Here is a 26,953-nt window from a genome sequence, read left to right as displayed (position 1 = left end):
TTGTCCCAAGCGTTGTACCAGAGCAGTTGACTTGGAACAGAATTCCCTTCCCAGCTATTTAATAAGGTCAATCCAACACAGAAAAGAAAAACCTCAGACCATGTCTGGCACCGCACCAGCATGGCCAAGTGTAACAGAGCCAGGTCACACAGCTGTACATAAGAAAATTGGTATCAGGCCAGCTGCACACATCCATATAACTCAACATTGTAAAGTAAGCCTTCATGTTTATCACAGGATAAACTAGACCATAGAAACAGTATCTCTGAGCATGAAAACAGTTTGAGGGAAAAAAAAACAACCCAAAACCACAACCAACCAACACCAACCCCAAACCAAAAAACACCCACCTTCCGCAGCACTTTAAAACTGAGAGAAGGCGCCATTGCTGTAAATCAGCTAAAGAAGGTGTTAAAAAAAAAACCCCAGGGTTTATTCCACAGTCTCATACCACGTGGGCCATCCACAGAACCTGTGCATGGCGTATCTTCCTCATACTATCAGATCTAGGCTGTGGCTCGAGTGCTTCAGTGTACGCGCACCCACACGTTGTGGAAACACATCGCCCAAGGTTAAGCCGCTTTCGGCGAATCCACCCAGAGAGAAAGAGCAGGTATTTTGGTAACACCTCCTACTCACAAATATCCTAACCAGCAAAACTAGCATATGTCAACTTTGAAATGTCAACTTGGAAATGTATCCACAGAAGCAATGTAACATAAATTTAAAATGGATACACACTATCATGCAATTTGGCTGTTTGGTCTCAGGCTAGTGGTACTCATCACCAATTCAACTGTTAACACAACACACAACTTGATTATTAAAAAGAGTATCAGTCCGTTTCCTTAGAAAATCTAAATTTTTATTATACATACTGTATTACACTGAAAATACGTACCCAAAGACAGAATATTTTGAATTTACAACTGTACAAAAAAACCAATAGAAAAACATACGGGCTATGCTATAGATGTAACATTTTACAAAATGACAGATCTTGTTAAAGGCACCAGATTCCCAGAGGGCTCTGGCTTAACATTTTTTAGTCTTTTTTTCCAGTCAGATCTTACTATGAAAATGTGATTCACTCTTAAACTGTATAATGCCAAAGCCTCAGGCTTCTTTCATCTGGACAAGTGGTCTGCACTTTGACACAACTTAGCGAGAGAAGTGACCAATTTTACATGGAAGTGCCAAGCAACTACCAAAGGCTCCTCCCCATTGCATCCAGCATCCTATGGTATTTAACTCAAAGATTACATGGCAAAGCTACCAGTGAAAATCAAGTTAACCCACAAAATACTGGCCCAGCACTATAGAGTGTTAACCATACTAAGCCTAGCCTGTTTTGTATGGGGATAACTACAGAGCACTAGAGTAGGAAAAAGCACTGTCTAAAAGGAAGATGGAATCTATGATCAGAACATGCTCAGCATCCTCCTTGGGCTCACCTTCATTACACTCATTTCACTCTTTCTGGTCCTCACGGCACTCATGAAAGAACACGGAGCCTAAAGAAACCCAGCACTTTGCTGTAGGGCAAGTTGTTAAAGAAGCCTGGGTATGCATGTATGTGTTCTTTCTCCCCCAAGAATAAAGTTTGGACAGGACAGGGAAAAATATAAGCCACTTTCATTGCTTTTCTCTCCAGTATTCCACACTCTAAAATCAAATAAACTAATTCATATCATGCCTAGGCTTGCATAGACAGGTGCTTCTTTACAAGCAAGGACAAGAGAAGCTGGGACATCCTGCCTTGCTGAGGTGCAGTAATGCACTTTGGAAGTTTGAGCTTGCTATTTCCTAAAACTTCATGCTTGGATAAAGGGAAAGAGGAAAGGACACAAACAAAGCTTTAAGAAAACTCTAAATTACTGCTCCAGTCAACTTGTCAGTACATCTGCAAGTCATTCTAGAGTCCACAAATGCTTTTGTTTAATGTTACAGCACACACTGAGCCTCACTGAATGGAATCCAGCTAACATCCAAGTGACTGAACATTCAAGACAAAAAAATATTAAGTTCCAAGGCCAGATTTTGTTCTGTATGCAACAATTCCATTTCACTGGAATTTAAATGTTGGTGTTGCGCTTTCTGAATTGTCTGGCATTATCCCTACTTTCAGGCCACTGGTTCAATGATTTCATTCTCTGAACCAAAGAACTCCATGTAGCTTTACTTCTTACCATATCATTTTAACAATGTTGCAAAAACTTCCCTTTCTTTAGGCATTTAAAAAGAAGCTTTCTAGATTCACAGATCAAGTTGAAGTAATGCTCCGGTATCGAGGGTCATAAAGTCACTTTAAAAATAAATTATTTTTGCAGTGTTAAATTGCCTCATCCTAATGACTTAACGGAATTAAAAATATACTATGCTTCTATTTAAAATGTCAATTTATTGCGTATGACTGACTTTAGACAAACAGGCCTGGAGACCAACTTTGTTATGCAGCAAATACAAACAGGTAGCAGCATGGTTAAGCTTCCTACACACTACTGCAACTCAGATGACTCCTCTGCATTCTAGAAGGGCTTCCTGAAGAGGAGAGGGACAGCTGTCTCCATCCCAACAGCACGGGTCTGAAACGCAGACTTCCGCGGACTAAGAGAGTTAGCGAGGGACCCCCACTAATCTCAAGTAAGCCAAAAGAGCCATCACGCAGCAGCTCCTGAATTGTCTTGATCAACAATTTACAGTGACAGTACATGCCCCTCAAGTCAGCCAATCTTCTAAAAGTTCTTTCTTAAAAACTATATTTGGTACTTGCAGCTCATCTAGCAAGCAGGAACAGTTAAGACGAAGTATCATACATGTTTACAGAAAACTGGTCATCACAAAAAAACTTTAAAAATCTGAATGCAGACAAGAAGAGGAATGTCACTTTTCTTTAAACCTTTCTTTTAAAAGATGAATACTTTCATATTCTATTGTTAGCCCTTACTGTGTAACATACTATAATCAAATAAGTTATAACCATGAAAACACATTTCTATGAACTCATTCTAAAAACTAAAACCCACTACTCATCCTCACTTGTCAGGCTGGTTTCTAGCTGTTCAGAGAAAAATCGCAATCAGAATCACAATCTACATTGCTTCTGAAACGGGATAATTATGTGGAGGAGAGCCCCCAGTGTGACAGTTATATGCAAGTAACTTTCACACCAATACATGCACAGCACTCCATAATGGTAGCAGGTACCATCAAATAACTTGCCTGCTACAGGAGCTAGAACATTCCGTATATTTGCTTAAATAAAGTTAAGAAATCTATACTTTTGGTCACATCTTAAAACACTGTAAAATACAGATTTTCTTATTATTTATACTTGCCCTGTCCTGTTGGATAATTTGTTTGAAAAACTAAAAATAAAATGCAATAAAAATTCCCCAGTACAAAAAGACTCTAATCAATCATCTAAACATCTTTGTTAGGATATAAGTGTACTTATGGGATTTGGTCTGCTTTCTTTTCAGAGAAAAAAAAGAAAAAAGCCTCATTTTGTCCTAAGAGTTCCACTTTAACATAAACCTCTAGTCAGCCCAAGGTACCTCCTCAGCACCAACCAACCATTGTGCTACTCATCTTTGTATTTCTTCCTTCTAAGCACCGTTCCCAACCAAGCACAGCTCCACATACAAGTACTGGCAGAAAGCAGACGTTTAATCCAAGTCTCCTTCAAATGATGAAGCCAAGTCTCCAAAGGATGAATCCTGAACTATGTACATAAGCCCTCTCAATAAATGCAAGCTTTATTTGTACTATTAAAGCCAGATTATACCAGTGGTGTGAACACAGTTATAATGATAAAAATGTGCTTCTACTAGAAGGGGACAAGTATAAGGCACATTTATATGCCAGTATAATTGTGGCCACATTAGTGATTACACTGATATAACTACACTGGTAAAAACCACAGCTACAGTCATTCAAAACTTTTTGGATCAGGGCTTGGCAATCAAGTGCCTTATGACTACTCAACCAAACATAAATTAACACTGCCTCAAGACAACAAATCTTCCCAACCATCTATATTCAGATGTGTGTCACTCAACCATTTCTAGGGCCATTTTTAAATTAAGCTGCAATTGGTCTTGAGATGGAATAGTATCACTTCCTCCCAGGTAAGTTATGCTGTTCAAAGGGCTTGCTACGCAAGAGCCATAGATCGACTTCGAATCATAGTACTGAATCGTTAACTTACTTCCACTGTAAGACTTACATGGTAAAGAGCTATCACTTCCAGGCAGTGACAAGCCTCCACCACTTTTCCTTTTTCTTAATTTTGATGTTTTTTTCTTCAGAAAGTTACGATACTCAGTTTCTGTCGATCTCAAATAATGCCAAATATAGATTAACTCATGCTGGGCATGGACATTGACAATATAGCGAGTTAACAAAGCTGCTCAATCCCATCCTATGACCCAAGCATAAATAAGCTAAACATACAGTGGGTACCATTAGACACTGGACATCTACCACCTGCAATATTTAGTTATACTGCAGCTGAATTACAAAATAATCAAGCACTGACCGGTGGTGCTTTAAATGTCCATTCTTACAAACAGAACCCATGTAGCCAAAGAAAATATTTTTTACAATAAAGATCTGTGCCCTCGTTTAATGGTAAACCGTGAATGACTGCGCAGTGGTCTTCTCTTCCGGTACTCAGAAGTAAACTGCTCCCATCTGTAATCTTTCAGTTGTGATCTCCTTTTCCGGCATCTTGAACTGTAGGAAAACAAAAACACACCAAAACTTTCCCGTCTAAGATCACCCTTCCCTCTCCCAAGATTTATTAAAAAAAAAAAAAAAAAGCAAGTTTGACACCATCTTCTTCTGTGTTCACTGAGCCCAGTTAGGTTGAAGAGCCACAACTTTTACTCTGGAGGGTAGTAAGAAACATACACATGAATGCCATTTTGTACAGTTGACATACTCTATGAGCTGGTTGACTCTAAGCTTGATTTGGTCCAGTCTGCTGTTGCTGCGTCTCTTAGGAAACATTAGTTATAGGTTTGTACTTCTTGAATCTGGTCCATTCACCAGTAGCATAGTTCATTTCAAAGACCGTATCAACCAACATAGTGGTGCTGCCAGTGCCATCTGCCTTTGGTAAATCTTCTGTATGCTCACTAAGTTTAATTTGGATGATGTCACCTTGCTCTTGGCAAGGATTCTCTGTGAAAACAAGAATAGGAACAAATTATACATTTCAGTATCGTATTAGATAAGGTAAAGAGCACTTGATAGAGATTCTAAACCTTATCCTGAAAAAAAAAAGAAAAAACCAAACCAAAACCCAACAAACAAACCCCAAGCCCAAAACTGAGCAAGTAATGTCACTAATACACATAGCCACACAAAGATCTTCCTCCCTCGATACATCACAGACAGTTTTAAGGATAACAAAACCAGACCCCAAACGATGAACCCCAAGGCTAAAGTAACTGGAAGAATAACAAAAGGGGGAGTGAAGCATGCCAAGGTCAATGCTGTCTGCCTCAAGAGCCACAGGAAAAGCTTGTATTTAAATGGGAGTTGATAAACTTGAACTACCCAAGTTATTTTATTTGGGATACATTTGGTAGTTAAAAGCCTCAACAATTTTCAGCTGTTCTGGAAGCCCAAACAGCTTCACTGAAATCACTCGTCCAAGGCTCAGTTCCATTCCAGTAGAAGCACTGAATGTTACATTTCAAGGTACTGGAATTGACACTCAGGAAAGCTCAAGAATACCATAGCTGGCAGTTATGTACCCAGCCTTCAGAAGGTGCTGCCATTATTACTGAAGGAATTCCTATTGTTATTACTTATCTATATATGCATATGTGAATATATATAACACACACACGTGCACACTTCCAAAATATTTTACCTTGCATTACAAAAAACTGTCCATGTAGATATTAAAAGTACACCCTCCTACTGTAGTTTGAAGTAGCATCTAGTACTAACAGCACCATCATTAAGAAAGTTTTGTGTATCTCGTAGTAAAGCCCAGGGATCATCACAGTAACTTTACCCTGGTCATCTTCAATAACGTATTGCATTAATCCAAACGCACAAGCCACATTTAGGCTCCAGCACTCCAGTGATAAGAGCTCTCAAATACCAAATTAGAAACCAGAGCTAGTGCAGATGACAGAGTTCACCTAAGGACTCTTAAGCCCCTTCTCATCTTACATCTGATCATCATCTGGGTAAAACAGCCTTGGTCTATCAAGGCCAATATATGGCAGGATCTTGCTATCAGACAGCTTCTCTCTCTGTGATTCACAGCACCTGTGGTTACCTAAAGTCTCCAAGACAACAGTTGCTACATTTCTAATGCTAAGGAATTAGCAAAGAGGCTCTGTACTAACCAACTTGTACCTCGACTTGCCACAAAAGAAGTTCTATTTATTGGTCTTCCAGACAGACTACTAGGGCCTAACCGGTCTGTTCACTGTTCTAACTAGCTGCTTAGTTTCTCCTCAACCCCTAACTCACTAGCAGCTGCTCTGTCAGACTGTTTGACTTATTGGAAATAGGCCCTAAAGACCCATTTCCAGGTAGAACTAAGGTAGTTCAAACTGTAATCCATAAAACTATGTACAGTCCAGAGTAAAGCTAAAGCAAGAGCCTTGCACTCACATATGCACATTTAGGAACGCTAGGCTGTACTTCAGATTTGGGTATTCAAAAGCAAGCTAGATTAGTCTCAATACATGCCTCTGGATCCTGCCATGAATCCAAGTATAAGAGCCTTTTCTGGCCTTGTAACTTTGTTCGCAGTCTTGAACATTTCCTGTGCAGCATACATTTGCTCCCTCTGCAACAGATACAACAAATATGAATTCCAGTGGAGAAAACACTGCCAACAGATACCATATTAATACCCACAGACAAGCATAAGAGTAAGGTGGAAGTCTGTAGACCTACAAAAAGTAAACAAAAAAAGCCTTAACCTCAGGGCTTTCCCTCTTTAACACTTAACACTTACAGCAGTGACAACAGAATTCTGAAACTGGACAAAACCCACCTTTAAATAGTTACAGAAACATGTGCTAAGAGACTTAATGTTTACATTATCAATTTTGTGTTCATGACATTAATAAAAAAAGAAGAAAAAACCCAATGCTTCCTCTACAGTCCAAACCCAGGCTTGCAATAATTTCAGATGATTTTTTTTCTCTTTAATAAATGAAGTAGAGGTACTGAAAAAAAAGAGTCACCCAGTTTCTTAAAGTTCAGATCTTTCAAGCCAGGCTTACATATGTGCTTAGCAAAGTCTTCAAATTGGTTGCATCTTGAATTAGTTACCTCCTTAACTTCAAGCATGCAAGTAATATATACCAACAAACCAGCAATAAGAAGCTTCAGGACATAAGTAACTGCTGTTCAATTTAGTTTCCTCCCCACTCTCAGGCTTTAAAAGATGTATAACGGGGCAGGGGCCTGAGGGGATCAAGAAATAAAAACTTTCGCCTTAGAATAATCTATTGATGTCTTTTCTCCTACCACTGCAATGACAAGATCCTTTTTAGCAGCTTACATTATATGCAACTGCCTGGGTAACAGCTCAGCTGGAAATACACCTTTCTTCCAAAATTCTTATAACAAGTATTTACATAGATTATGTAAATTAATATTTACATAATAAATAGCAGTGAATAAAGACATCTTACTGTAACGTTTACACTGCACAACTAAAAGTGTTGTGATTAACATTTTTAAGACAGCAATGCTAACAAAGCCACAAAACATTTTCATTATCTTTGGTTATAAAAAAAGCAGCCTCAACCACTCCATGATCCAAAGGCCAGGAACTGCCAACATGCTAAATGAGATCCATAATAAAAATTTGCGTTTTCTAATCTACACCAAAAGCAGCAGTCAAAAAGAACCTGGTTTTACTTACTGTGAGAGAGAGGCTTTTTTTCGGCGGTGGCTGTTGCTGAGTTTGGGGGGCCACTTGTGGTGCTTGCGCCGCAGGGGAAATGGCAGGAGGTGTGGTAGGTGTTAGGGGTGAGGTAGGTGTAGCTGCAGGTGGATTAGAGTTACTGTTGTACATGGGTGTTCTTTGTTTGAATTGTGCAGGAAGAGTTGTGGTAGCATTTGGAGCTGCAGGCTCTTCAGTCTGTCTGTTAGTCTGCAAGGCCTCTCGTGCAGAGCCAGCTGCAAAAACCAATCAGGATAATTAAAAATATTATAATCCACACACAGGGATTAGCATCACCAATGGCTTTTAAAGAAAACTAAAAATTCTGATTATTCCACTTTAGCACCACAATTTGATACGCCATCTAATAGCTATATGAAAAACTGAAGAGCTAATGCTCTTTTCACTCAATTATCTTCAGCAATAATTAGATAACCGAGTGACTAGCTGTCCAATATGGATTACACTGTATTCAGCATCAAATTTTATGTTTAATGGTTATCAGATTTATGGATATCAGAGTTAGTGAATTGAAACTGCTTTATTTACTTTTTAGCTTCCATTGCTATAACAACTGTTCTCTGACCCTACCAGGATTATTGCTGTACTGTTACATAGAAGCCAAAACCATAAAAATATTTAGTCAGTTTCTACCTAACGTAGCAGCCACTTCCAGAGGAAATGGTAATTAAGTCTCAGCCAGTAACAAGCACTGAAATACACAAATACTTAAACGGGTGACAGAATTAAATGCAGTTTTCACAAATCACTCATTATTTAAACACTAACTGCTAGGAGGGTTAAAACCCCACAGTATGGACAAGTCCTAACTCTGTTATTTCTCAAAGTTGATCCACTCACCTGCACTTAAGGGAGTTACTATTACAAACCTGGCTGCAGGTGGAGGTTACATATATGATCGAGTTACTGTGATTTCGTAAGTTACCATATGTCCAGCAAACAGTAATTACCCAGTGCACACTCTAGCCAGTTACACTCTTTCACAGCTCTTAGACACAGGCACAGCTGCTTAAGCACCTTTCACAAATCTCATGAGGTTTAAGCGAACCTATTCACATTGTGTTCACGGTAGACGAAAAGGCAGATACAGACCAGAGCTACGCTGAAGCCTTTCAAATCAGATTTTAGAGAATGAAAGGTCTACCACTCTCCATCTAGGCATGGATACAGCATTAACAATATGGCTGTTATCCAGTAATGTGTGGAACAGGACAGTGAACACTTGAGAGGACAAACATTTCTAACAATTATGTCTTAAGTTTTATTATTGGCTTCCTCTCATGTCAGAATAACTGACTTGCATAAAGTAATGTCTTAATTTTGCAACCTCAGATTGAGACCAAATCTGTGGATCTTCTGTGTGCATCTTATATCAAAGAAACAGTATTATATTCCTTGTCCATAAGAAAAGCTAGATACCCCATACTCCAGAAGGAAAAAATAAGTTAGAAAAAAAAATAGAGAACAAAGACAATAAAGAATTTTAAACTAGGCTTTTCCTGCTGTTGAATACAATGCCAAGGCTGTGGAAAATAATACTAGCTGCTGACAACACTGATGTGCTCTTGGCTGCGTTCCTTCTGGAGACGCCAGTCTTCTGCCAGAGAAAGATTTGCAGGGACCTTCAGAGAAATTCTGACCTGTTTCAGGGCCAAGTGATCTTGGTTTTGCATATGCATTTTTCTATAATGACCAACATGCCACAGCTCACATAAAGACAAACACTAAAGCACCAAATGTCAACAAGCAAGAGTAAAAATAATGCATTAAACTGAAATATTGGTTCTCTGTTAACTGCAAGGTCTGGTAATGAATCCCAGTCATGCAGATCTGCTAGTGCAAACTGATACATTTCTTTAAGACTTTACATGCAGCAGGGAAGGGAAAGTAAAACCAAGAGTGTTAAAATAAGAGGTGTAGAAATAAAGGATTTGTATGAACTCTGTTTTTTACTATAGGTAATTTTCTAGAATTGAAAATAATGTAGCCCTTTTCAAAAATATGCAGGAGCTCTGCTATTATCTATCAGACTGTTATAAAAAGGTAAAAGGAAAATGGATGGCTTGATCCCAGCCTGTGTTAAAGCTAATATGTACTTGCCTCTAGAAATGCATCTGACTCTTGAAAGCAACTGTTTTGTAAGTGCACGCATACGGATGTGTGTATGGCATATATACTCTAGATTTATGTGTATTACTGGTGTCTCTTTAGGGATTAAAAAAAATGCTGGATCTTCTGTTACAGAGTAAGAAAAAATACCCCTAACAGTAAATTGCTTTGCTTGCCTGACTTAACTAGCTGTCATTTTAAGACTTAAAAGCAACAAGGATTTTCTTTATTTAGGTTAAATGACATGTCTTGTTCCCAAAACCCAAAGGCTGGGTTCCTGCAATGGATTTTTAGACTGCTAAGGTTAAATTTCACTAGAGTTGACGGACAGTAGGTTTGTAAATAAGAGTTAGACAGTAAAACTGTATAGAGTTGGAGGTATTAGGTCCCAAAAGCAAAAAAGCATCTTTTACCTGGTTGTGTTTCAGAGCTTGGGATATACGAGGAAGACGGCACCACGCTGGGGGTAGCAGGTAAATAACTCGTAGAAGGTAGTGCAGGCTCATTGTTCAATGAGCCAAGTTTCTGTAAAACAGAAAAGCAAGTGCTATAGCCATACTGCATACATTCATGCACTATTTCTGAATTTTAAATACAATTTCAACATTACTTCTGCTATGATATTCCTTTTGGGAACTTAATTATGGACTCCTCTGTTAGGGCAAGTTTGCCCTTTCAACCCTAATTCCCTATACAAACTTCAGACATTAGAATTATCATAGGAGAGAAAAAGCAGCTTTTATTTCCCCTAATACAGATCAAAGTTGCTTTGGAAGGCACAGTCTGAGCCAGGAAAAAATACTGTTACAGAGAATGTACTTCTACAAAGACAGTCAAGCTGCTGTTCCTTTGTCCCATTCCTCAGCTGGTAGTGTGGAGATCAGATGATGAAATTTGTGCAGATGGTACCCTCTGAAAAATTACACTATAGAAATAAGTGATCTTCTGCCTGAGCAAACATGATCCTCACTATTAGTGTGCAGAAATCTGTGTTCATCCACGGGCAAAAGGTCTGCTAAAGTACCACCCAGGAGAATGCAGAGGCCTCTGGGACATAAGCAGGTGGAAGGCAGCAGTAAAAGCACAGGTAAGACCCCATTTCCACTGAAACAGGCAGTCAACACCAATATGACAGATGTCATCTAGGATCAAGCCAAAGAAAATGCCACATTTTGTACTGAACTAAACATGATATTGCACACACAGCATAAAGAGAGTAGTGTGGTATCTCTATGAAGATCTTCACTTTAGTCCAATCCAGCCTTATAAACATAAGGGCTTGAGAGAGAAAAGAAGTTTTGGGGGAATAAGTCTAGCAGACAAATCATTTAAGGTAGCCCTACTAGACAAAAGAAAGAGGATATTCTGTAAAATGTGGAGCGTGCCAAAAAAAAAATACTCTTAGCATTCTGCAGAGAGACAGGCAGTGACCTTCACTCTTGACACAGGCCTACCAATATCTACCTATATGTTGGTTCTGGCATGTGTGCCACAGATTGCTACCCCCACAACCATGGGACCAATGTTGCATGTGCCTACCATTAGACTCTAGAGATAAAAATGCCTGGCTCACCAACCAAACCATCGTTCTTTCAACTAAAGTGCTCTCCAAAGGCAAGTGCTGTAGTCAACACGTGGACTTAAAGAGGCAGAGGTAATCATGACCACTTTAAATTTGGAACAAGAGAAGATACTTAAGATTCGAGATGGGATTTCTATCATCCCGAGAAGCTTGCAAACACTGGGTGCAGCAGCCTGAAATTATCTATTAGTATCTGAAGAATGCAGTTGTCCAAATTAATTCCAGGCCAAGGCTTGCTGGAATAGAACAGAGAGTTTCTAAATCAGAAGTGGGGGGAGGACCTAACATTCTTGTAAAAGCTATGTCCTGGCTGAGAAAACAAAGCTGCACCACAGTTTTTCCAATGCACCGTATCTGAAAGATTAGGAAAAAAGCCCTACACACAACTCCCCCCCTGACTGAACTACCTCTAGCAAGAGGTTAGCTTTTTCAGTAGATGCTAAACAACTTTTGGATTTAAAAAAAAAAAAGCAAACACTAAAAAACTCAAGATAAGGAACAGCCACCTCTGAACTTTATGGGTTTTAAGAAGCACAAATTTATAAGCCATGGGTAACCTGTACAGAGATCAATTCCACTGTGTTTCTCCTCCCCTTTCAGTAGTAACGGGACTGGCTAAGCCTAGTTACAGATAGGTTTGGGGACCTCAGAAAAAGCTGCCTTCTGGATTAAGCATCAATTCTCAAAGATTACAAGCTAAAAATGGAGAAAAGAACCACAGAAGGGTACTAGCGTGTAGGTTCTTTTCTCAAGCCAGAAGACAGATGAGTTGTAAAGACTTTTCTTACTTGGCTGCTTACATTCAGCTATCCCTCCTGGGCATAGGCCAATGACAAGTGCTCCTCACCGAGACTCCTGTGGGCACCATTCCACTAGGGTCACAGAGGATGCACAGGCACAGAGCGAAACCTGCAGGCCTCCTGAAAATGATTCTACCTCTCCAGGGTCAAAAAGTCCTCCTATCCCTTTCATCTCTGACAGAAGACTACGATCCTCAGTTACCAAAATGCCGTACACCATCACAAACTTAAAATAGCAACAAGAAAACAATCAATACCTTCATCCTGCTTTGAATTTTTTATCTAGTTTGGTGAAAATATAATGGAATTTTGAAATAATTATGTAAAGATGTTTACATTAAGAGGCATGTTTCAACAAATTAGTAAAATATCATTACAGTATTTAAGTGTTTTAGAACAACATGCATCATGGTTTCCTCTTTTTTTTGTTTGTTTGTTTTGAGTCTGTTTGGTTTTACCTGTGTAGACACAAGGCCAGCAGCATAATCTGGGGTAGCATTTTCTACTACTGTTTCTTCTTTGGCTTGCTTTTCCACAACTTCTGTATCTATTGCATAAAAATAGAAGCCAGTTCAAGGAAGCATTCTGAAATATTGAGTTAGATATACTTTTTTAAACAAAGATATAAAAATGTGTTTCTCAAAGTCTGCTAAAACTTGCTTAAAGAGGTACATGCTGAAAGGTTGGCAGATACAGTAATCTTCACACTCAAGTTTATAATCAATCCAATTATGAACTGAACCACAATGTACACCCATCAAGATACAGTAACTAAGTACTTAGGCAGAACTGGCTAATTTTGTGATATTAGAAAGCATCAAAATCCAAGCAAAAATTTAATTGGAATTATGATTTTGTTCTGAGAAGGCACTCTTTTTTTGGTGACAAATACAAAAAGGTTGTCTTGGGGCAAATATGCTGCCTAGTACATCTTCCTGATATAGCTGAGGACTGCACTGTCACTTGACTTAAGAGCAGTATATCACATATTATTCACTTGCTAAGATCTCTCAGCCAGAATTCTGGAGAGCACTGTAAGTTTTTTTCAACATCACTTTCAATTCATTTACTTGGCCACACAGCCAGTGGAAATAAGCACACCAAGATATCTCAGAACAATTCCAGTACTGAAGCCACTCGCACTCCTACGTGCTGCGCAAAGCGCAACCAACTAGTTCAATCCTTTCACGCGACTGAGTCAAGTTATTACCTAGGCACATGGCAATATGATTAGAAGAACCAAAAAAAGTGAAAATCCTCCCTTAAAGTGTTTTGGTTTGGGTTTTTATTTCCCCCCCTCCCCTTTTTAGAAGTTTAGCTGAAGACAAGTTTTAACAAATGAAAAACAAAATGGTACTACAGATCTAGATCCTATCTGCAGGTATATTAACAGCCTTTGTAAGCCGCATGCTATACCAACCTAATGTCTTTCTTCTTCTCTTTGCTTCACGGCCAGCACCTACCATATCCAGCTCAGAGATATCTAGAAGCTGAAAAGAAAGGCCATAGAGAACTTAGTAACCATTGTTAAATTTATGTAGTTGATCTCTAAAGCTTGTCCTTAATTTTTTCTTTAATACATTAATACTTGATCCAAAACAGCATCAGAAATTCACTTTAGATCAGGGAGGAGAACTGAGCAGGAAAGCAGGAGACTAAGAAAGAGCGCACCTACCTTTACTCCTCTTTCTTTGCGCAAAGGTGTTCTTGAAGGAGGAATAGGAGTTCTGTTTCCAGAAGGACTAAATACACTAGGTGCTGAAGTACTCCTGAACGGAGCTTGTTTTGGTATTCCTTTGAGTGGTGCTTAGGGAAGATCAAAAAAGGCAGCAATTGTAACATATGTTTAATTAGTTACAAAAAACAACAATAAGGAGTTCTTCGGCTTTTCCCCTTCTTAACGCACACACTCCCTCCCCTTTAACTTCAAATGTTTATAACGCAGAACTGCCTATAATAGACTACATGCCCCTCAAAGGTCGGATTAGGTCTTAACCTTCAAACAAGGAGTAACAGCCAATCTCTAGGCTAATGCTTGCAACCCCATTCTATATGAAGTAATCAAACAGGTGCACTGCTATCAGAATATATTTTTCCTGCATATGTTGATGCTTTCCTTACTTATAACAAATAAAACATTGAACACAAAGGTATTGGGCATGAATGTTCTGAATCCAATTATTGCCAAAGTTGCTCTTTGAACTTTAAGATCTAGTAACTTGGTAAAACTATTTAATCAAAGATTCTTAGCCAAGCTTCTGCAGGGCTAAGGGCTCATAATCTACTGGAAAGGTAAATTACTGCTTCACAGAGGGGTCTGAAATTCTGGAGCTGCTGTTTGCACAAGGAGGAGGATCCAACCTGGGTCTATATTGCAAACAGAAAACCTGCTGTCTCAATACTTGGTAGAAACTGCTACACCTATAAGAAGCTGTTTTTCCCCAACTTTACATTAAGTGTGAGGTAGCAGGGTAACAGCGTAAGCGCTGAAGACAGCATTGTTTCATCAACTGCTAAAAAATTAGGGACACATATGCCTATCTGTCAGGTCTTTGAACCTCCTGACAATCTCATCATACCCTACAATGGGAAGATAAACACAGATTTTTAGTTTGAGGTTAGATACTCTGTATCCCTCTGTATGTTGTACTGAAAACCTTTTCACCATAGGACAATCCTCTGACCAATGGGAATAAGTTTCAGCAGAGTAAACCTGAGCTGGTCCCATAGCTCATATTTCTAGAGACCACCTGGCTCTAAAGGCCACGTCTAAAAACTAGCTTTATTAGTACAATGGCTAAAGAGAATGTCAGGAAGAACTGTGGTCAATTTCTACACTGGGACAATTTTTAGTTCAAATTACATCTACACTTTTTGCATTTCCTGCATGAACACGTGGCCAAACTTTAGTGCTCAAACCCACATCTTAAATAGCATCGACACAAAGTACTTCACAGCTTCTAGCCACCACACCAAGAAATCACTCGAGTTTTACACCTCAGCATCATATTGGTGGTCAGAAAAGTTATACTGTGCAGTGATTTAAAGTATGAAACCTTCTGAACCCTCCTCTTGCTCCTAGTCAAAAACTTATTTGAAAAATTCAAGCAGTTCAGGAACTTCACCAAATAGTTGAAATCTATTAATGCAAAGCTGAAGAATGATTACACATCTTTGTCAGGTCCATTAAATAGAAGCGACTGCACAGACTTGGCTGCAGAGAGCACACTGTCCCCTCTGCTTTTTCCACACAGAATTATACAAATACAAGACCATTTCAGTCTACTTCACAGCATTTCACAGAGCACAGCAGATTACTGTGATCCACTCTGCTCCCTTTTGGAGCAACATGGCTTAGTCAGGAGTTATTCCTGGAGCGATGCAAATTAAATTCTTACCAAAGTCTACAAGCATGATCTAGCTACATACATTTTAGAAGCATGGCAGATATACTTGCCATTTAAGAAAAACCCCACACTCTTGTTCTTTCTGACAAGACATGTCAGAAACATTTACATATCAGGAGAGAAGGAGGCAGAAAGGGAGAAATCCTTTGCTTCAAAAAAAATTAAGTTTCTGTAAAAACTAGACAGTAGTTTTATTATCAAGGCTATTTTATCAGATTTTCTTTCTGGGAAGTTATGAAAGTGAGCCATACTTGTTGTATCTATCTTTTTGACCAGTCCCCTGCCTTTGGCATGGAAAGGCACTCCTGCAGTCTTCTTGAGCTGTTGTGCAGTTTCTGTTGCTAAAAAGAAAAAGGGATTTAGTTATTACAGAATCTGTGCTGAAAAAACACAATACATCGCTATTCCCATCTCTTTATGTATTAGTTAATAACATTTTATATATGAAGCAACAAAGAAAGAATTATATTTTAATTAAAACCCAGGTCATTTATGCAAGGTAAACACAGTATTCGAACAAAATGCAAAATCAATATGACTATGCAACTGACAAGATGGTCTAAGCTAAAAGAAATTATCAGAGTAGACAATTTACTTGATAGAGATTGAAATAATTAAAGAAAGTTCTATATAACACCATAAAAAGTTACAAATCTTGTATTAACCAGACCAACTACTCAAGGCACATGCAAGAAAGTAGCAAGCTGCTGCAACAGAACAGCAGGTATGGTAACCTATTTTAAGATCACTTAGTTCAAGCGGCTACCAGTACATATATGTACACATATGTTGCCTTTTGTTCGCAAAAAACCTCTTGGCTTTCACACCCTATACAGCCATACTGAGCAAAAGAAAGCGTTAATTAGCAGCTCTTGCTCCCTGTTGCAAAAACATATGGCAAAATAAAACTAGGTTCTTATTTCAGTTTTGTTTCAGGAGCTTTAACCAAAGCTGTCCCTCACAAGTCTTCACAACCGACTGTTAAATATACTCATGAGAGAATATATCTGTGCTTTAAAAAGCTACAGCTTTCTGTATGCCTTGAAATCTGAACAGCATTTAACTCAAGATTAGCATTTTAATGTAATCATGGCTGGAATGACTTGCACCTGCTCTTCCACACACAGCAGTCTATCAAAGAAAAAAAAAAATCAGCCAGCAAAGCTCTTATAACAGAAAATTTTAATGTATATCCCCATACTGGAGAATAAGACTGAATATAATTCTCCTTTCACCATTTCATTTGTTACTCAATCTTATCAACTAGCTGTAATACTACTTACACTTCTGCAAGAGTTCAGCTCTGAGAGTGGCACTTTTAGGTTTCCTTTTCAGCTGGAAGTGTTTCACTGGGGGAGTAAGTGGCCCAGCTAGTGTTGTCAAGGCATTTTTGTTTAAGTATTGGCATTCCAACGGCAACATAGCTGAAGTTTCACATTCACTTACTGCATAAAGAGTTAACACAGTACATATGGGTATTAGCACCTCTTTGATAGCTAATTACAAAACATTTTACAACTAGACTGTATAGGTGTTTTTACATTTTAGATTACTTGTTTAAACACCAACAGTAATTTAGTTCTAATTATTACACAGTATATAACCAGTTACTAGGATGTTTATTTTTAACATTAGCTTCTTAAGAGCTCCCATGTTAATTATACCTAGTCAAATTATAGGAATCTTAAATATGCTACTATTGTCAGAGTAAAAGAAGATAAAATGATTGAATTCTCAGACCCCTTAAAAATTACACATAAAAATGAAACTACTAAACAAAAATCCAAACCAAAAGTGTGAACATATGAATGATCATTTGATTATAGCAAGAAAACAAAATGCTGCCACCTCCAAGTCATTTCATTATTGGTCTGCTGCAATCCTAACTCCAAGACCACATCTGTCCATCGATGTCTGAGAGCTTTTTCTAGGCAACGTGCTAAATCAAACCCACTGGAGTAGGAGTAGCTTTGCATCACCATTTACTACATTGTTTGAAGTAGCAACTGTGCAAGTGCCTGAGCCAACATTTTCAGCTGCTAGGCAATCTGTAGCTAGTCGGACATCAGCAGCATAACTCTTCTTGGGATTAGGCTTCCCCACAGCACCTATCACTTGTTGCCTAGAGGAGGACTTCCAGCAGAGAGGCACCCCACCTGCCCAATGCAACGGTGGTGCTTCCAGACACACAAGGCTGCCCACACAAGCACTGCAGAAACAGAGCCTTACTGTCTTCTTTGGTACTACAACAGCGGAGACAGAGCAACATATGAAAAATCTCAACTTACTAAGCTGCAGTAAGTCAGTTACCTATCAGTGCACTTACAGCCTGTCTACGATACTAATGAATCCATGTTGACTTGCACGTTGCCCTTCACAAACACTCAGGGTAATACCCAACATGCAAGTTCTGATGATGTGTGAAAAGATAATTTAAGAAGTTACCATGCCTCAAATATCACAGTTCTCAGTCCAGTAACATGCCAGGTCATGAACTGTGGCAGTTAAGAGACAAGACATACTGCTTGTCCTGATACCAGTACTGTTAAGACAGCAAGTACGCCTGTGAAACGACAGGTTATTTCTGTAATTTGCACCAACAGAAAAGGCTTACCTTTTTCTCTAAGCTCTCCTAAAATATCTTGAACATTGGGATTCTGTTCTTCAAGATCAAGGTTAAGGGAGCCAGTATCTGGAAAGGATTTTAAAATATCAGCTACCATTAAGACCCAGGGGTCTGAATCCAAGGTAGCGAGCTGGATAATTTCAGTCAGTGCCCCTTTCATCTAACAAAAAAAGAAAAAGAAAATCAACCAATTGGAAACAGTTTTAAACAGGTTACAGTTGGATTTTTTTAATTTTAAAAAGACACGAGCATAAACATGCACAATGTTTTACTACTGGGGAAGGGAAGAGGGAAACTGCTTCAACACAGTTATACATTAACTCTAGAACTAAGTAAAGAATGAACCAAGATAATTTTTTTTTATATTGCTTTCGGTCAATCTAACCCAAGCTTGTTTTGAGCTTTTGGCAGCTCAAAGCTTTGTTTAGCACTGAACATTTTTACTACAAGCAATAGGCCAGATGCTTACATTAGTGTCTCCTTACGTTCTACACTTACACTCCCAGTGTACCCACACCTTACATTCAGTGATAAGAATATCCAACTAGAATACAACAAGTTATTTAGAACAGGCATCTAAACGAAGATGTGCCCCTTTCTGGGCTACAGAATAACATAGCAGACAGACCATATCTGCATCACAGGAACATAAACTAAGTCATCAAAATTTTACTTAAGCTTAGGCCAAAATAATGTGTTTCATGCTAATCAAAACTATATTGTTTGACAAAAACTATGTATTACAGAAGTAGACCCAGCCCTCTAATATGCCACAAGTAACAAGATTTTCCCTCTACCCAAAGTTTCTATTGTCAGAAAAAAAGTTATTTTTCTTTAAGCACCTATTTTGAAAAAGGGCAAGTAATGCATATGATTAATAAGAAAAATTTCATTGGTACAGTAATTTTTTTTAATTACTGATCAACATGTCTGTTGGTGCTATGAAATGAAATAAACGCCTGATTGTAGTCACCTTGATTTTTACACAATGAATCTCTTAAATTAGTTGGTTTACTTCATTCACAGGTAAGCTTAAACCCCTAAACAAAGACTGAACACTTTTTTTTTTCCCCCCAAGTAAACTTTCATGTAAGCATTAAAGCATTAGCTTCACAGCACTAAGATGTTCAAGATGTACTGTGCCTCTATCAAGTCACAAAACATAACAGTAAAATTACATAGAGTATCTGTATGGTACTAACATTGAAGAATTTTCAACAAGTATAAGGAAATACTTGAATTTTGATTTTTCACAACCCATTGTGGCTCATATAGCTTAGTTACCATCTACATGTTTCTGAACACAGGGAGACAAGCAAGAGATTCATCTTCACCTTTATGCTATATTACTTTCCCTTTCTTTAGAACCAGCTTTTTCTTATAAGAAAAAGTTTAATAAAATAAGCTTACTCTACTCATGCAAGTCTAAGAAATAAAAGTTAAATTTCTGCTCTCCATTATTTGCCCCAAGTACTTTTAAAGCTCAGAGGCAGACAAACATTGACATTTCTCAATTCCTTTCACCAACACAATGTTATTGCCCTCTCACTTTAGAAAAGTTTACAAGTGCACTACAGGGGCAGTTTGTCCTGTACCCCTTGCATGTTTTAGCACTCACAGTAATGTGCTTGTGAAATGAACCAGATCAGTTAATCTGACCAAAAACTAGCATCTCTCTATAGCTTTAAGCTTGATCAGCCCCTCGGCGTGGCTGACTACAGTTACATGAACCACAAAAAGAGTGGAACAGAAAGGAGACGCTACAACAATCCGTTACCATCTTCAGCAGCTCTATCGATTTGCTTTGGATTAAACTGGCCACATAACCATGACCAGACACTGTTTAACATGATGTCAAATTTAACCAACACCCAATGGAGAGAATAAATTTCTAAGGTTCTAGTCTTTGCTGTCCTCCATTGCTCCTTTCTTTCTCAGTAAACATAAAAAACCCACCTAGACTCCATACAGACTTGTCAATCTCTCTATTCTAACCCTGAACTGCTCATCATAAGTCACTTCTACTACAGTGGATGAGGACAAGTGTGAATACTATCGAAACAAAGTCCTTTATTTTCCTATCTGTCCTATAGGAATTACAGTACTGATTTATGCAAAACACCTAAAAATTTAAAACATGCCATGAGAGCTGATGAAGCTATGGCTTATTTATAGCTCTTTTATAAGCTTCTACCTGGACACCACTAACACAGGTAAGTGTATAGAATGTAATCTCCTCCAACAAAGCAAATTCAGGCACTAGTTGGAAGAAAGATGTCTCTTGTATCCTCCCAATTTACCCTTCATACCTGCTCCACAAAATCTGTATTTTTACAAAAAATTCACAGAGCTACACATCTATATTATGTATGTTCCTATGGAGCTCTTGTCTGGGCACGTTACATCCACACTGCTCTCAGGGCAGCTAAAGTTCAGGCAACCTACTTATGCCACAACTCATTGCTTCACATGACTTTGGCTCCTTCAAGAAACGAGCCCAGAAACAACTTGTTTGCCTAGCACTGGGCAAATAACATTATCACAGGCCTCGTGGCAGAAAGAACATGGTGAAAGAACAGTCACTGCCACACACAGGGCAGCGAAGCACACTAACGTGTACTGTGAGCTAACCGGAGACCTTGCCTGAATATGGGTTTGCATTTAACAAGCCTGGATTTGAGTTTTGACTCCGGTTTGTCTTCAAATGGCAATTTAAATATATGTTCCCAGTTCACTGTTGAACCAGCAGCTGAAAAACAGTTTCATTTGTGGTTTGAGAATGCATGAAATGCATTCAAACCTACGTACAGGTTTTTTTTCCTGTTACTTTACAGAGCACAGCCATAATCCCAAGCTCTTGATTGTATAAGATTGCAACACTGGGTCAGTAAGAGTCCCATCAGCTCCAGCCAGCATCTTGTTAAGCATGAATGTCAAGATCTGATGAAACATGTTCTGGCGTTTCTCTCATCTAAAACTTAAGGATCTTAAGTATTTTTCTCAGCCTGCTGGCACAAAAAAAAAAGCATAGGGCACAACTAGAAACATCTAACAAGAAAGGATCAGGAAGGATGGAAAAAGTCTGGGAACAGAGACAAAGGGAGATTAATAATGGCTGTGCAGGAAGGATACACAAACAGCACCATGGGAAGGGGTAAAAAGGAAATATTACTAGAAACACACAAAGTGACAGCTCCAAGATGACTTCTTGTAAAGAAATCCCATTCATTTGCTTTATATTATGCCTGAATTAATATATGTGACTATACCTTTAGACAATTGCATCAACAGTTGGCTAAGAAACCCAATCAAGTTTTAATCTTTCAGGGGCCATAGAGAAGGTGATATTTAATAGGTATCTATTATTAGAGTGCATTTTCATTAAGCTAAAAGCATTGGATTGAAAGTACAGTATCAATATTTACACAAAACAAAACTAGGACAGATCAAGTATCACCAGTGTATATGTTTTGTATTTTAATCATGAAAAAAAAGCAGAAGTGGCCAAGAGTAATATTAAAATATACCATATTACATCATAGAAAAACGAAGAACACTAAACGCAGGCCAGAAAGATGCACAGCAGCCTGCTTCTTCTGAACACAGAGGGAAAGGCAAGTGTCATGCGCCTTCCTATCCCTTTCCACTAGTACTCCACAATTCCCACTTGCACGAGTAGAGGACTCCTGATTCACATAAGCAAGCAAGAAGAAACAGTCTTGACTTCTGTTCTCTTGCAGCTACTGCAATAAAAGGCAGGCCACTGCTGGGATAGGCAGCCTCTTCCTCTCAAGATAATTCAGAGAGCACAGAAGTGCACAGTCCTCATTCCAGACTTGGTTGTAACATCACAGTCTAACCCTGAACAAATAAGTGAAACGCTGGCACAAAAAGAAAACCTGTGCTTGCCATTGTGAATCAGGTTAACAAGAATATAATATACAAAATAAACAGAAGCAACTGTTCTGCCAAATTCACAGCTGAAACTCTGGTCAGCACTACACTGAGCTTTAGGCATCATTTCAAATAGGCATGATTATGTGGAAAAAATTTAGCAGATGAAAAGCTGGGGGGCAGGGAGATTCAAGAGTTAGCAAATTCTGCCCAGAGAATTACAGCGGGAAAGGTTATTTTTGATAACTGCCTACAAAACACACTTAACTTAAAATGAAAATGGGAGCCAATTATTCTTATTAGTCAGCGGGAACAAACAAGCAGTAATGAGGTTCACAGCATGATAAAAATTTAGGTTTATTACCCATCCCACAGGAGTATTATGAGGATTAAGTCACTTATATCTATACAACATTTGGAGTGTTGAAAGAAAACATTATGAAAATTGAGGGATATTACATTTGAGAAAAAAAAAAAACACTTAAGCAAAAGACTGAGTTTTCAAGAGAGCTCATTGAAGATTGACTTGTCTAGACTGAAGCTTTCACAGAGATTTAGAAAGGGCCAGCAGCCAATTAAACCCCTTCTAAACCAAATACCACCACACTTTTCTCGATTCCCACGTAACTTTACTCAGATGTCTGCTCCCAAATGGTTTCCATGTTATTCTATGCCTCAGTGAAAATGCTATTATAGAGAAAATGGGGGGGGGGGGATTTTGAAGACAAAAGAACTAAGTCCCATCTGTTATCTAGAGAGAGGAATACCATTTAACATGTTACATAACAAACCGGTAACATATCCTGCGTCCACTATCGAGATTCCCAAAGCTTTACAAAGCTGATGCAACGTATTTTCCAATACTAGTAAGTTTCCAAATGCCAGCTCAGTGCTTCTCACACATGATCAATACAGATTGGCACATGGTATGGAAAGCACATATATGACTTTCCAAAGAGACTGATGAAGTACTTTCATAGTTAAGTTTAATCATTTTCGGATATGAGAGTGATTTCCAAATGATGAATTTCACTTCCAGGCAGCTACAAGTATCCTATACTGGTGTATTTCTGCTAGCATGTCCAGCACTCCACAATACACTGAGCAGAAAATACTGTAGAGAAGTACACAGCGCAGTACACATATACTGAACACAAATATTATATATATATATATATATCTTATATATATAATGTTCTGGGTATTATATGTAAGATACCCAACACTAGTTAGAATATCCCAAATCTTGACAGTAAGTTACATAACAAATCTTCACAAATACAACCTATTTTAGCATACTCGCCACAAATGATCAGTATCTGACAAGACAACACCGCTTTCAGTCAGCAGTTTGGCTACAACAGCTATTTTTACCGTTTATAGAAGGAAGTCTATAATGATAATAGCAGACCTACTAGCAAAGTTAAGGATTTCTGCCTCATGAGTTTTTCATTTTTAATATTTTTTTAAGCCTTTCCTCTCAGTTAAAAAAAAAATTACATGCCCATGAAATAATTAAAATGTTACAGATGATTTATCATATTTTCAGTCCTTTGCAAGGATCCTTAGATCTCGATTGAGTGTGCTCTGTTTACAATGAAAGATTAAGTTTATGATTGTGAATTCACAAACTCCATCAAAGAAGTGAAAAATCCTACAATATTTTTTTGTTACAGCAGTAACAAGAGCTTTATATTTGGAACACAACTGATAACTTTAACAGTACACTGAAAGGCACAGCAACTGGCCTGCTCTTCTTTACATACACTTTATCTCCATGGCCAACTAAAGCACAATCAAGTAAAGTTGCTGGCTATCATCTTCCTCAGAATCAGTTTAAAAAGTTCTTTTACCCACCCAGTGAACACTCTTGCAGCATTTCAACAAATTATTTCAGTTTACTTGAATGCTGCTGCCTCAGAGAGTTGGCATGAGTGTTATTTATGAAAGTCCCTAAGTTTTTTTTAAGCTCTTTTCCATCTAAAAACATCACTAATTTGTTAGCTTTTTCCAAACATTGCAATACTCATTTCTTCCAAGTTACTTGGATTTTCACACTACTTCAGAAGAATTTTGCATACTCAGAGTTCATGTGAGCTTCTGCATAGCTCCCCATCCCCCTTTCTGGCCTTGGTTATTTTTGTTTGTCCAAAACACAACTGCATTTGTCACACAGAAGGAAGACAGCTTGTGCACTGGACAGGCACTAAACATTATCGTGTTTTAAAAATTAGAATAAATACGCTGAACAAGAATTATTTCATTTTTTTTTTTAAGATATACCAATTACATGTAACACAGTTATCAATTATACAGATGTATGTGGCAAGACAGACACCAATGTACACTAAACTACTGCTTAAATGTGATATTTGTGCATTTTCAGCTTAGAAATACACAAAAGCTGAGCATACAATAATCCAAGTTACATACCATCTCCCCACACCCTGCCTCGTATGTATGTATATTAAGCCTAAGCAGCAGCTGTGTCCTAACCAAGAAAGGGACTGGTGCAAGCACAGCTGAGTATACTCTACACAAGAAGGTGAGGATTAACTACACACCACCTCCATGGTTGTTACCAGGATCCAATACCATACACAGTGAAAGCAGGAGAGGAATTCATCAAACCTGGCTGAAGAAACATAAATGTTTCCCAGTCATTCTCCAACTATTGCCCCAAACATCAGTAGCTGCCTACTGGTAAGAATAAGCCAGCTGCAGATGAGGTATGGTCCAGGACCAGATGAATAAGCTTTTCTGGATCTATGATGACTGCCTGCAGAGCCAGCTCAGACTCGAGCCAGCCAGCTTATTAGCTGGGATAGGACAGTAAAGGAAAGCACCAATTGTTCCCAAAAAAGTAAAAAGAAGCAAAAAAACCATGGCAATTTTCCTCAGGCAAGACCTGACTGCAACAAGGTGGGGAACAGCACTGTTCATTGCAGACCCCAGATCTTCCATTCCCAAAGTTTCAGCACTTGCTGCTGTCCTTCCTAAAGCTGAGATGTTTGACTCGGGACACCTACACAGTGGCCAGTATTAAGAAAGGAGAGTGAAGCAAGGCTAACATACATTACTGTTCCTAAATGATCATGCCTCTGTCCTAATCCTAGAATAACCACTGCCTCAGAAAAGCCCTTTTCCCCAAAGGCACCCCAACTGTATCAAAACACAGCCCTACAACTACGAGTCCGTGTGGAAGCGTAAGACAGATTACAGGTCGAAACTGCTTTCTGAAGACTAGTGCCAACCAGAGATTCCCCGAAGAGCGGGAGGAGGAGCAGCAGCAAAGCTTCCACTCCACTCGCTCCCTTATCAGAGGGAACCTGAGCGCTTTTCCTCACACCGAGTCCTCCGAGCTGGGCCTCAACGGACCGCTCTGCCAGCCGAGCCCTTCCTCCTCCCCATCCCCGCCCAAGAGGGGCTGCAGGGGAGAAGCGGGGATGCCTGTGGGGAACACCCCGCGCCGAGTGCCCTTGAGGAGCCGGCGGCGTGAGGCGGCAACCGCGCCGCGGGGTCTCCCCTCCCCACAGGCTCCGTGCGAAGAGAAAAGGGCGGGCGGGGGAGGTGGTGCTGGCGCTGCCCCCCCTTCTCCCCTCACGCCATCTCCGACCGACCTCTCCCCCTCACAGACACGCACCCCGCTCCGGTTAAGCTTCCCGCGCAAGCTCCTACCCAGCTCTCACCTCATCCACCGCCCGGCGGGGCAGGTGCAGCATCCCCAAGAGTAGCTTGAGCTTGACGGCCGAGGAGAGGCCGTGGAAACAGAGGCGGATGTTGTCGATCACCGAAGCCGTGAGCAGCGAGGCAATGCTCGGCGGCGCCCACAGCTCGTCTGTGGAGCCCAGTTTGTTGTGCAGCCACAGGCCAGTGTCGCTCTCCCGCATCGACGCCATCTTGGGAGCGGGGCGAAAAAAGAGGGGATTCTCCACGGGCATTTTATGAAGACACCTAAAGGGAGGAAGGGAGGGGGTGAGGACCCCTGCGGGTCGCCGTCTTGTTCGTAAGCCAAAATGGCGGCGCCCTATGAGGTTGCGCTAGGGAAGGCGGAGAATCTGCCGTAACCTAAAATGGCGGCGCCCAAGCGGCGAAAAATAGCCAGGCTCTCCTCATCTCTCGTTCAGATGCAAAATGGCGCCCGCCACAGCTTTTCTGCCGTACTGCAAAATGGCGCCGCCTCACCGCAGAGAAGCTTCTCTGTCAGCCCCGGCTCGTTGTTCCTCACAGCCCGCCCTAACTTCTCCGGGGCTCTCCTGGGCAGAAACGGGCCGAGAACCAGGGGAGGACGCTGGCCTCCCCCGGCCGGCGGCTCCCGCCTTCCCCTTCCTGCCCGGGAGCCGCCTCATTGGCTCGGCGCGGCGAGCGGCTGCCGCTGAAGGCGGGAGAAGGGCTGAGGGCCCCGCTGCCAGCCCGCCCTTCCTCCCCGGGGCTGGGCCGGCCCCCGCGCCTCCCGCCCCAGCGCCTGGCGGGGCACCACGTCTGCTCTCCTCACGGCCCCCGAGGGGCCGGGCAACCCGGCGGCGCCCACCAGGCCCCTCCTGCTCCCCCTCCGGCCCGCCCGCATTGAAAAGGCAGCCCGTT

The 26,953-nt window shown here is 40.0% G+C and overlaps 1 protein-coding gene across 3 annotated transcripts; it reads right to left on the bottom strand.

Moving 5' to 3' along the window:
- Positions 1–895: 895 nt before the first annotated feature.
- Positions 896–26,730, bottom strand: NELFA (negative elongation factor complex member A). 3 transcript variants are annotated; one of them, XM_082315432.1, is made up of 12 exons: positions 26,438–26,728; positions 26,059–26,323; positions 18,464–18,635; positions 17,133–17,294; positions 16,101–16,190; positions 14,118–14,248; positions 13,863–13,932; positions 12,901–12,989; positions 10,474–10,585; positions 7,910–8,166; positions 6,721–6,820; positions 896–5,187 (listed from the first exon to the last, which is right to left on the bottom strand). In XM_082315432.1, the coding sequence occupies exons 2-12, from the start codon at positions 26,308–26,310 to the stop codon at positions 5,003–5,005; spliced, it is 1,620 nt and encodes a 539-aa protein (XP_082171558.1). In that variant the 5' UTR covers positions 26,311–26,323; positions 26,438–26,728; the 3' UTR covers positions 896–5,002. The 3 variants fall into 3 exon arrangements, with proteins under 3 accessions (XP_082171558.1, XP_082171557.1, XP_082171559.1); XM_082315431.1 differs by having other exon boundaries at positions 26,059–26,728; XM_082315433.1 differs by lacking the exon at positions 6,721–6,820 and having other exon boundaries at positions 26,059–26,730.
- Between the last annotated feature and the right edge of the window lie 223 nt (positions 26,731–26,953).

This window comes from Platalea leucorodia (assembly GCF_965183815.1).
Source record: "Platalea leucorodia genome assembly, chromosome: 6".
Lineage (NCBI taxonomy): Eukaryota > Metazoa > Chordata > Aves > Pelecaniformes > Threskiornithidae > Platalea > Platalea leucorodia.
The sequence above is the reverse complement of the archived record's forward strand: the minus strand, read 5'-3'. Positions and strand labels throughout refer to the sequence as shown.